This window comes from Oncorhynchus mykiss, chromosome 4 (assembly GCF_057628025.1).
Source record: "Oncorhynchus mykiss isolate SJ-2025 chromosome 4, ASM5762802v1, whole genome shotgun sequence".
Classification (NCBI taxonomy): domain Eukaryota; kingdom Metazoa; phylum Chordata; class Actinopteri; order Salmoniformes; family Salmonidae; genus Oncorhynchus; species Oncorhynchus mykiss.
Window position 1 is genome coordinate 67244818 of NC_143025.1, and position 12377 is coordinate 67257194.

The 12377-nt window shown below is 40.4% G+C and overlaps 1 protein-coding gene across 1 annotated transcript; it reads left to right on the forward strand.

Annotated features, from left to right (window-relative positions):
• The first annotated feature begins 6 nt into the window (after positions 1-6).
• arv1 (ARV1 fatty acid homeostasis modulator) lies at positions 7-7927 on the forward strand. Its single transcript, XM_021600438.3, has 5 exons — positions 7-147; positions 514-633; positions 792-945; positions 1170-1391; positions 5536-7927. The coding sequence occupies exons 1-5, from the start codon at positions 55-57 to the stop codon at positions 5661-5663; spliced, it is 717 nt and encodes a 238-aa protein (XP_021456113.1). The 5' UTR covers positions 7-54; the 3' UTR covers positions 5664-7927.
• Positions 7928-12377: the final 4450 nt, after the last annotated feature.

The following is a 12377-nucleotide window of genomic DNA, read 5'->3' on the forward strand; positions in this document are numbered from 1 at the left end:
CAGGAAGTCAGGTTTTTCAAGCCGGTTTCTCCATCGCTGCCAACCTAAAACAGAATGGCAAAGCGGTTTAGATGTGTTGAATGCAATAAGGACGCCCACGAGCTTCACAGAGATTACAGTAATGGGATCTTGAAGATAACCATATGTGTGAGTTGACTAGCTGGCTCATGTTGATTTATTGGTTAAGATATTAGCTAGCTAACTGGTGATGCTAGGCTTAGCTAGAAATGAAGCCAAAGGGACCTGTGACTGCCAGCTGTGTAACTTAGCTAGCTGGGTTTCTCTGCTGTTTATATTCAAGTTATGATGCCTGATGATGGATTGCTAGCTGAAATGTATATAGACTAAGTGGTTAGTGGTTGGGTCTCTACCCTTATAACAGAGTAAACAGTAAGCTAGCTATTTAGTTTAGCCATAAAAGCTGGATAAATGTTTTTTTTTCTTTAAAAATGTTTTTTAACCTTTATTTAACTAGGCAAGTCAGTGCTTGTGGTTTGTCTCTATTTATTTCAGGGATCCTGCCAAAAGCCTGTAGACAAGTACATTGAATATGATCCTGTCATTATTCTGATTGATGCCATTTTATGCAAAACTCAAGCATTCAGACACATTCTGTTCAACACTACATTGAATGTAAGTACAGTAAGACACTGAAAAACGATTCACTAGAGTCAGAGTACAGTGCTCGCTTTAGACAATGTATGCAGCTTCATCTACATTGCATTGCATTTACTCTGCAGACAGAGGACTCAAGAAATGATGCCATGTCTTGTTGATGGTTTCTTCCACAGATTCACTGGAAGCTGTGTGTGTTTTGCCTGCTGTGTGAGGCCTACCTGAGGTGGTCACAACTTCAGGGATCTGAGCAGAGCAATGACCCTGCAGACATCATTAGATACACCAAGGAATGGGATTTCTATGGCATGTTTGGGGTGGCAGCTCTTGGTGGGTATATAAAGCATGGAAAAAGGACAGTCACATTATTATTATTATTACTACAACTCATGCATTTCATTAGTAAACATGCATATGACAATGTTAATAGCAATGTTATAACAATGTTTCCAAGTGTAGTGGAAGTGACAAATTTAGCTTTCTTTACACATTGATTCCATACAAATGACAGCCTTCTGATGGTTTGTACTGATTTCATGTTCATTTGTCCACAGAATTGGGTGCGTTTTCTGTCGGAGTGCTGTCCTTCCTGTGGCTGGTTCAGTGGTTGCTTGGCTTTGACTTTGAACTGAGCTTACTGCTGAAAGCCCTCCTGCTGTCCAGCTATGGCAAAGTCCTGCTCATCCCTGCAGTCATATGGGAGCATGACTACTCCCCGCTCTGCTTCAGCCTCATCAAGCTGTTTGTGCTCACGTCCAACTCTCAAGCCATAAGAGGTACATTAAACAATTCCTCCATCAGTGTTGCAATGCTCCCATTAGTCACTCACATCTAGCTCCATCTCTGTTCTTGACAATTCAGCGAGGGCTTTGGAGGGGAAACTGATTGAAAAGTTCTAATTTCTCATTATTGATACTAGAATATAACCTATTTCATACGCGACATGACCAAAAGTATATGGACACCTGCTCGTTGAACATCTCATTCTAAAATCATGGTTATTAATATGGAGTTGGTCCCCCCTTTTGCTGCTATAACAGCCTCCTCTCTTCTGGGAATGCTTTCCACTAGATGTGTGAACATTGTCTGCGGGACTTTCTTCCATTCAGCCACAAGAGCATTAGTGAGTTGGCCACTGATGTTGGGTGATTAGGCCTGGCTTGCAGTCGGCATTCCAATTCATCCCAAAGGTGTTCGATGGTGTTGAGGTCAGGACTCAGTCAAGTTCTTCCACACCGATCTCATCAAACCATTTCTCTATGGACCTCACTTTGTACACGGGGGCATTATCATGCTGTAACAGGAAAGGGCCTTACCCAAACTGTTGCCACAAAGTTGGAAGCACAGAATCGTCTAGAATGTTATTATATGCTGTGGCGTTAAGATTTCCCTTCACTGGAACTAAAGGGCCTTAGCCCAAACCATGAAAAACAGCCCCAGACCATTATTTCACCTTCACCAAACTGTACAATTGGCACTATGCATTGGGGCAGGTAGCATTCCCCTGGTGTCCGACAAACCCAGATTCATCCGTCGGACTGCCAGATGGTGAAGCGTGATTCATCACTCCAGAGAACGCATTTCCACTGCTCCATTATCCAATGGCAGCAAGCTTTATACCACTCCAGCCAACACTTGGCATTCTGCATGGTGATACCCCTAATTTGAAGGGGTGTCCACATACTTTTGTATATATAGTGTACATAAATCACCATAGATATTACATTTTCAATTAAAGGGTAAATGGACGGCTCACAGGGTATTGATTGGGAGGCTAGGAGCACTAGTGTGCACCAGCAGGTGGCAGCTCTTACTCCTAGCTTGAATCTGTTAGAACATTAATTCAGTTGTTCGCTAGAGTTACTAAAATAGGCAGTTTATAAATTGTCCCAAAACTGTCCAAAGCTAATCCATTAATTAACTGGCTTACTCTTGCATTATGCTATTTTTTTTGTTAAACAATCAGCCGTGCAAATCAAGCATTTGTCTCTGTGTGCCGCTGTGATTTGTCACATTTCACAGGATAATGGCCTATTGGATTTTTGTATCTGTTTATTGCACTGATGGGTTATTCAGTTTCCTGACGATAATGATTAAATGGAACTGTTTCTGCAATGGATTGGATAAGGTGATTTAATCATTAGACCCTATTTGTAAGGGATTCGTTTTACTGGGGGGACGTTGGGTAATGTAACTGTGTGCACGAGCACAAAACACCACGTATGTCATTTTAGTCCCGTCCAAATCTGCCGTGTCAGTCATTTTTGGATGGCAGGAGAGTAACAATTCCAGACAGAATAACCTACTGTTAACCTAATAACCTAAGTCCTCTGATAATACTAGTCCCTTGCGAATAGACATCCCTGTGTTTTGAGAGTAATGTCTGAGTTTGACAGGTGTTGCTCACAGTTTGAGCAAGAAAACAATAACTGATTTGATAAATTGAACAAAGTGCTGCACATAGTTTATATATGAACGGCTTACATGTATCAACTTTCACAGCGAATGCTTTTATGTACGATGCCTTCAGAAAGTATTCAGACCCCTTGACTTTTTCCACATTTTGTTAGGTTACAGCCTTTTCCTCAAATTGATTAAATTGTTTTTTCCCCTCATCAATCTACACACAATACCCCAATGATAAGCAAAAACAGGTTTTTAGACATTTTTGCTCATTTATAAAAAATAAACTGAAATATCACATTTAAATAACTATTCAGACTCTTAACTCAGTACTTTGTTGAAGCACCTTTGGCAACGATTACAGCTTTGACTTCTTGGGTATGACGCTACAAGCTTGGCACACCTGTATTTGGGGAGTTTCTCTCATTCCTCTCTGCAGATTCTCTCAAGCTCTATCAGTTTGGATAGGGAGCATTGCGGCACATCTATTTTCAGGTCTCTCCAGAGATGTTCGATTGTGTTCAAGTCCAGACTTTGGCTGGGCCATTCAAGGACATTCAGAGACTTGTCCCGAAGCCACTCCTGTGTTGTCTTGGATGTGTGCTTAGGGTTGTTGTCCTGTTGGAAGGTGAACCTTCGCCCGAGTCTGAGGACCTGAGTGCCCCAGAGCTCTCTTCATAAAGGATCTCTCTGTCCTTTGCTCCGTTCATCTTTCCCTCGATCCTGACTAGTCTCCCAGTCCCTGCTGCAGAAAAACATTCCTGCAGCATGATGCTGCCACCCATGCTTCACCGTAGGGATGGTGCCAGGTTTCCTCCAGACGCGATGCTTGGTATTCAGGCCAAAGAGTTCAATCTTGGTTTCATCAGACCAGAGAATCTTGTTTCTCAAGGTCTGAAAGTCTTTAGATGCCTTTTGGCAAACTCCAAGCAGGCTGTCATGCGTTTTACTGAGGAGTGGCTTCCGTCTGGCCACTCGACCATAAAGGCCTGAATGGTGGAGTGCTGTAGAAATGGTTGAGAAACTCTAGAGCTCTGTCAGAGTGACCATCAGGTTCTTGGTCACCTCCCTGACCAAGGCCCTTCTCCCCCGATTGCTCAGTTTGGCTGAGCGGCCAGCTCCAGAAAGAGTTTTGGTGGTTCCGAACTTCTTCCATTTAAGGATGATCTGTGCCTCGACACAATCCTGTCTGAGCTCTACGGACAATTCCTTCGACCTCATGGCTTGGTTTTTGCTCTGACAACTGTGGGACCTTTTTATATAGACATGTGTCTGCCTTTCCAAGTCATGTTCAATCTATTCAATTTACCACAGGTGGACTCCAATCAAGTTGCAGAAACATCTCAAGGATGATCAATGGAAATAGGATGCACCTAAGCTCAATTTCGAGTCTCATAGCTCCCGAGTGGCGCAGCGGTCTAAGGCACTGCATCTCCGTGCTAGAGGAATCACTGCAGACCCTGGTTCGATTGCAGGCTGTATCACAACCGGCCGTGATTGGGAGTCCCATAGGGCGGCACACAGTTGTCCCAGCGTCGTTAGGGTTTGGCCGGCTGCCTAGTTAAATAAATAAACAAAAATACAATTAAAAATAAAATCATAGCAAAGGGTCTGAATACTTATGTAAATAAGGTATTTCCGGTTTTTATTTGTAATAATGTCTATAAACCTGTTTTTGCTTTGTCATTATGGGGTATTGTGTGTAGATTGCTGAGGACTTTAAAAAAAATTAAATCAATTTTAGATTTAAGACTGTAACAACAAAATGTGGAAAAAGTCAACGGGTCTGAATACTTTCCGATGTTTTGGGCGTATGAATTGAATACTACCAAATGCATCAGTTAAAAAATATTGTGCCTATTAAATGTAAACCGTGCTGTTAATAGATGGCAATGCAGCAAACTGACCTAAACTTTTTGAAATGATACATTTACTTTTTCATCCATAAAACGCATCTCAAGTGCATGTGCACTGTTTAGCTCATGCCTGAAGCCTGGGGGGCATTTAGGACATCTACTGCAGATCGCTAAAATATCCGAATGATTATGTTCACACTGCCTCAATTCAAATATTATGGCAACACTATACCAATGATGGCTGGTATGGTTTAGAAACTCGGGAACCAAGCTCAAGTTATCAGTGTAGCCCTGTTATGGCCTGGACCTATTGAAATATCTTCACACCTAGAAACAAAACCTCCAAGTTTCCATCATAACTGTCAATATATTGAAAATAATTAAGAATTACAGGCTGCAGTTTGGAAAAAAACGAATCCTGTCCGAATCATCTTATCGAATAACGGACATTCTGGGGTAATAATTATATAATCAACGTTCTCTAGTAATACTAGTCCCGTGCGAATAGGGCATTAATCTCATTCGTATAAATGTTTTTCTATTCTACACCAAGTAGGAGTTTAACATGATTCCAAAGATGTTCAGAATAAGTACTTTTCCTGCATATTGTCGTGTTTGTGTCCTTGCAAGACGTGATCATTTTCTCTCCTCTCTTTTCCAGTCATTCTAAACTGCAGCAGAAGGCTCTCCCTGATGGCTGTGTGTGTGGGTCTGCTGTTAGAAACGTGCGTAGCCCAGGCGTTGCAGACGCTTCCGTGGACCATACAGGACATCCTGCCGTTCCAGTGACCTGTTTCAGGCCAGTCCTGAAGAACACACTGTTACAATGGCACCTATTACACCCTGGACCAAAGTGGTGAGGAGAGACTGGCAGTGCTGTGTGGAGTGTGCCTAGTGATATACAGTGATTTCCAAAAGTATTTGGACAGTGACAGTTCTTTGGGGGGGGGGGGGGCTCTATTACAACACAATGACTGATGTTAAAGGCCCAGTGCAGTGAAAAATTATTTTTTTCCTGTTTTGTATCATATTGTACAACAGCTGAGGAAACTGACACTGTAATAATGTAAACAATTTCATCAGTGTTATTTCCTGATTTGTTTCTGGTTGAAAATAAAAATCTACACATGACCTTCTAAATCAGCAGGTTTGCATGAGCGGGAGCTTTGGCTTGCCTGGTGACATCAGCAGGTGGTAATTGGTTAATAAACCAACAACAAAGAATTCCAAACATTTCTGCCAGTAACAGCTAGTTTTCAGTTTTCTCTTCCCTACTCAGACCACTCCCAGATTGTCCTAGCAAAATTCCTGCTTGAGAAATATTTGTTTGCTAAAAAAACTATTTTTGTTAATTTTGATAGAAAACTAATACAGTAAGGTACCTAATTGTTACCCAGAAATTATTTGATATTGTTATAAAAAATAGTTGCATTGGGCCTTTAAAGTTCAGACTGTCGGCTTTAATTTGAGGCCATTTTCATATCAGTTGAACCGTTCAGAAATTACAGAACTTTTTGTACATTGTCCCCCCCCTCCATTTTAGGAAACCAAAAGTAATTGGACAAATTCACTTATGTGTATTAAGGTATTCAAAACTTTAGTAATTGTTCCCATATTCCTAGCAAGATATGACTAGATCAAGCTTGTGACTCTACCAACTTGTTGGATACATATGCAGTTTGTTTTGGTCGTGTTTCAGATTATTTTGTGCCCAATAGAAATGAATGGTATATAACGTATTGTCATTTTGGAGTCACTTTTATTGTAAATAAGAATAGAATATGTTTCGGAACAGTTCTACATTATTGTGGATGCTACCATGATTATAGATAATCTTCATCGTAATTAATCGTAAATAATATCAAATATCATACCCCCCCAAGACAACCTCTGACCATTACAATAACAGGGCAGGTTAGCATTTTTTTGGGGGGGTATGATATTTATGCCTCTAACTTTCTCACTCATCATTATTCACGATTCATTCAGGATTATCTGTAATCATGGTAGCATCCACATTAATGTAGAAGTGTTTAGAAACATATTCTATTCTTATTTGCAATAAAAGAGACTCCAAAATGACACAATACATTATTTACCCTTCATTTCTGTTGAAGTACAACCAAAACAAACTGCAAATGCATCCAAAAAGTTTGTAGAGTCACAAGCTTGATGTAGTTAGTCATTGAGTGCTAGGAATATTGTACCAAACACTAAACTGCTGATACACAAATAAGTTAATTTGTCCAAATACATTGGTTCCCTACAAGGGATGTACAAAAAGTGCTGTAATTTTGAAACGGTTCACCCAAAACATTTATAATAATCAAATAAAAAAGCTGATAGTCTACATTAACTGCAATTTAACCTCATAGTCATTGTATCATTTCTAATCCAAAGTGCTGGAGTACAGAGCCAAAACAACAAAACATGTGTCACTGTCCAAACACTTCTAGGCAAATACTGACACTATGGACCTAACAACAACCTCTCTGTTGGGATTGGAGTTACTGAGGCCACGGGACATTCCTGAGGCTACTTGTGAAAATATCTACCACTATAGAAAGTGAGGTAGCACATAGTGAATGTATTCTTAATTCCATGCAATGCCAAAAACCACAAGCTGTGTATAAGCAAAACCTACTTTGATATGGAACAGGTGTGTGTGTTACAGAAATAATTTGCATTGATGGGCTTTACAGTAATCACATTTATTGTCTTAAATTGTTTTGAATTTAAGATGTAAAAAAAGAGCAATACTCTCTTGGTGATCAAGCCTGTATGATTAAGACTAGGAACCGTGGAATGATAAGCATTTGACACACATGCTCACAGAGGCTGGCTTTATGTGCTAAGGCCCCTTGAGACCATCTAATCGGTTATGTAGTGCATAGCCAGATATCAGTCTGCATATTTCCTGACCAAAGCCAGCTGCTTTGTTGGTATTTCTTAACTGTATAAAGCACATAAATCTGTCCACTGGAAATGCTGTTGTTGTATGCAGACAGAGCCTAAAGTCAGTGTGAATAAAAGTAAATTTTTGATAACTCACAGATTTTTTTCCAGCAGGTCTCATTTGTTTTTTCTCTCTTCCTTTTTTTACAGTGATAAAAAAGTATACAAAAATACATGTTTCTCATTCCTGCCATAACTCTGGTTCAAATGTAATGCCAAGATGCATGGTGTGCTCACAAGTTGTAACAGGACTTTACATTGTTGAGTGAACTTTGCCTTGGAATGTTTTGTTTGGTATCTTTACCCGGATACCTCAACTGGATCTGAGCATCTGTCAGTCTGAATGGTCCAGGATGACAAACAGTCATTGTTTTTAGACCGCACGCCTTGCAAGCAAATGTGGAATGAGAGGAGAGAAGATTTAAAAGGTGTATCCTGAATAAATACTGAGTATCGGTATCAAGGTATCGGTATCCAATCAAGAAGGCTTGTCAAGTAGAAGCTAACAACCTGTAGCCTGCAGTGCTAGAACAGAGACTCATCCCCACATGTTCTCAGGACACATACTGTTAAAACCAATAAACAGAGATCTCCTAAAGCCTTGCGTGCTGACCCAGCCCAGTGCTTTCAAACAGTGGGAATGTGTTTTGAAAGGCCTCAGGTGGCCGCGGGTAATTGTAGATCCATGCTTGGAAAGATTCCACTGCTTGTGAAATTGACCGATGTGCCTTAAGGACATGTCAAAACTGGTTTTAAACCCCTGTAATAATCCTTCCAAATAAAATACACATACCTAGCTCAGTGTTGGTAATTGAGAAAGTCAAAGTGTTCCAGCAAGCTGGTGGGTGAGATTAGCAAGCTTGTAGTGAGTGTTCTACTAGCATTATTCAACCTGAGGGGTATACTACAAAGCAGCATCAAGCAGCATCGAGTTAGCCAGCTATCTTGCCTAAATATTCTGATATATATAGAGTGTATTCGGAAAATACAGTGCCTTGCGAAAGTATTCGGCCCCCTTGAACTTTGCGACCTTTTGCCACATTTCAGGCTTCAAACATAAAGATATAAAACTGTCTTTTTTTTATGAAGAATCAACAACAAGTGGGACACAATCATGAAGTGGAACGACATTTATTGGATATTTCAAACTTTTTAACAAATCAAAAACTGAAAAATTGGCCTTGCAAAATTATTCAGCCCCTTTACTTTCAGTGCAGCAAACTCTCTCCAGAAGTTCAGTGAGGATCTCTGAATGATCCAATGTTGAACTAAATGACTAATGATGATAAATACAATCCACCTGTGTGTAATCAAGTCTCTGTATAAATGCACCTGCACTGTGATAGTCTCAGAGGTCCGTTAAAAGCGCAGAGAGCATCATGAAGAACAAGGAACACACCCGGCAGGTCCGAGATACTGTTGTGAAGAAGTTTAAAGCCGGATTTGGATACAAAAAGATTTCCCAAGCTTTAAACATCCCAAGGAGCACTGTGCAAGCGATAATATTGAAATGGAAGGAGTATCAGACCACTGCAAATCTACCAAGACCTGGCCGTCCCTCTAAACTTTCAGCTCATACAAGGAGAAGACTGATCACAGATGCAGCCAAGAGGCCCATGATCACTCTGGATGAACTGCAGAGATCTACAGCTGAGGTGGGAGACTCTGTCCATAGGACAACAATCAGTCGGATATTGCACAAATCTGGCCTTTATGGAAGAGTGGCAAGAAGAAAGCCATTTCTTAAAGATATCCATAAAAAGTGTTGTTTAAAGTTTGCCACAAGCCACCTGGGAGACACACCAAACATGTGGAAGAAGGTGCTCTGGTCAGATGAAACCAAAATTGAACTTTTTGGCAACAATGCAAAACGTTATGTTTGGCGTAAAAGCAACACAGCTGAACACACCATCCCCACTGTCAAACATGGTGGTGGCAGCATCATGGTTAGGGCCTGCTTTTCTTCAGCAGGGACAGGGAAGATGGTTAAAATTGATGGGAAGATGGATGGAGCCAAATACAAAAGACCTGAGACAGGAACGGAGATTTGTCTTCCAACAAGACAATGATCCAAAACATAAAGCAAAATCTACAATGGAATGGTTCAAAAATAAACATATCCAGGTGTTAGAATGGCCAGACCTGAATCCAATTGAGAATCTGTGGAAAGAACTGAAAACTGATGTTCACAAATGCTCTCCATCCAACCTCACTGAGCTCGAGCTGTTTTGCAAGGAGGAATGGGAAAAAATGTCAGTCTCTCGATGTGCAAAACTGATGGAGACATACCCCAAGCGACTTACAGCTGTAATCGCAGCAAAAGGTGGCGCTACAAAGTATTAACTTAAGGGGGCTGAATAATTTTGCACGCCCAATTTTTCAGTTTTTGATTTGTTAAAAAAGTTTGAAATATCCAATAAATGTCGTTCCACTTCATGATTGTGTCCCACTTGTTGTTGATTCTTCACAAAAAAATACAGTTTTATATCTTTATGTTTGAAGCCTGAAATGTGGCAAAAGGTCGCAAAGTTCAAGGGGGCCGAATACTTTCGCAAGGCACTGTATTCAGACCCCTTGACTTTTTCCACATTTTGTTATGTTACAGCCTTATTCTAAAATTGATTTTTTATCCTCATAAATGTACACACAAAACCCCATAATGACAAAGAGAAATCAGGTTTTTAGACATTTTGCGAATTTACTACAAATAAAAGAGAAATACATTTACATACAGTTGAAGTCGGACGTTTACATACACTTAGGTTTGAGTCATTAAAACTAATTTTTCAACCACTCCACAAATTTCTTGTTAACAAACTATAGTTTTGGCAAGTCGGTTAGGACATCTACTGTGTGCATGACACAAGTAATTTTTCCAACAATTGTTTACAGACAGATTATTTCACTGTATCACAATTCCAGTGGTTCAGAAGTTTATATACACTACTGTGCCCTTAACAGCTTGGAAAATTCCAGAAAATTATGTCATGGCTTTAGAAGCTTCTGATAGGCTAATTGCCATCATTTGAGTCAATTGGAGGTGTACCTTTGGGTGTATTTCAAAGCCTACCTTCAAACTCAGTGCCTCTTTGCTTGGCATCATGGGAAATTCAAAAGAAATCAGCCAAGACCTCAGAAAATAAATTGTAGACCTCGACAAGTCTGGTTCATCCTTGGGAGCAATTTCCAAACGCCTGAAGGTACCACGTTCATCTGTACAAACAATAGTACGCAAGTTTAAACACTATGGATCAACACAGCTGTCATACCGCTCAGGAAGGAGACGTGTTCTGTCTCCTAGAGATGAACCTACCTTGGTGCGAGAAGTGCAAATCAATCCCAGAACAACAGCAAAGGACCTTGTGAAGATGCTGGAGGAAACCGATACAAAAGTATCTATATCCACAGTAAAACGAGTCCAACATCGTCATAACCTGAAAGACCGCTCTGCAAGGAAGAAGCCACTGCTCCAAAACCACCATAAAAATACCAGACTACAGTTTGAAACTGCAAATGGGGACAAAGATTGTACTTTTTGGAGAACTGTCCTCTGGTCTGATGAAACAAAAATAGAACTGTTTGGCCATAATGACCATTGTTATGTTTGGAGGAAAAAGGGGGATGCTTGCAAGCCGAAGAACACCATCCCAACCGTGAAGCACGGGGGTGGCAGACTCATGTTGTGGGGTTGCTTTGCTGCAGGAGGGACTGGTGCACTTCACAAAATAGATGGCATCATGAGGATAGAACATTATGTGGATATATTGAAGCAACATCTCAAGACATCAGTCAGGAAGTTAAAGCTTGGTCACAAATGGGTCTTCCAAATGGACAATGACCCCAAGCATACTTCCAAAGTTGTGGCAAAATGGCTTAAGGACAACAAAGTCAAGGTATTGGAGTGGCCATCACAAAGCCCTGACCTAAAAACTATAGAAAATGTGTGGACAGAACTGAAAAAGCGTGTGCGAGCAAGGAGGCCTACAAACCTGAGTCAGTTTTACACCAGCTCTGTCAGGAGAAATGGGCCAAAATTCACCCAACTTATTGTGGGAAGCTTTTGGAAGGCTACCCTAAACGTTTGACCCAAGTTTAAAAAAAATGTAAAGGCAATGCTACCAAATACTCATTGAGTGTAAGTAAACCCACTGTGATGAAATAAATAAAAGCTGAAATAAATAATTATTTCTACTATTATTCGAACATTTCACATTCTTAAAATAAAGTGACCTAAGACAGGGAATTTTTATTAGGATTAAATATCAGGAATTGTGAAAAACTGAGTTTAAATGTATTTGGCTAAGGTGTATGTAAGCTTCCGACTTCAACTGTATGTATTCAGGCCCTTTGCTATGAGACTCGAAACTGAGCTCAGGTGAATCCTGTTTCCATTGAATATCTTTGAAATGTGTCGACAACTTGATTGGAGTCCACTTGTGGTACATTCAATTGATTGGACATGATTTGGAATGGCATACATCTGTCTATATATGGTTCCACAATTGACAGTGCATGTCAGAGCAAAAACCAAGCCATGAGGTCGAAGGA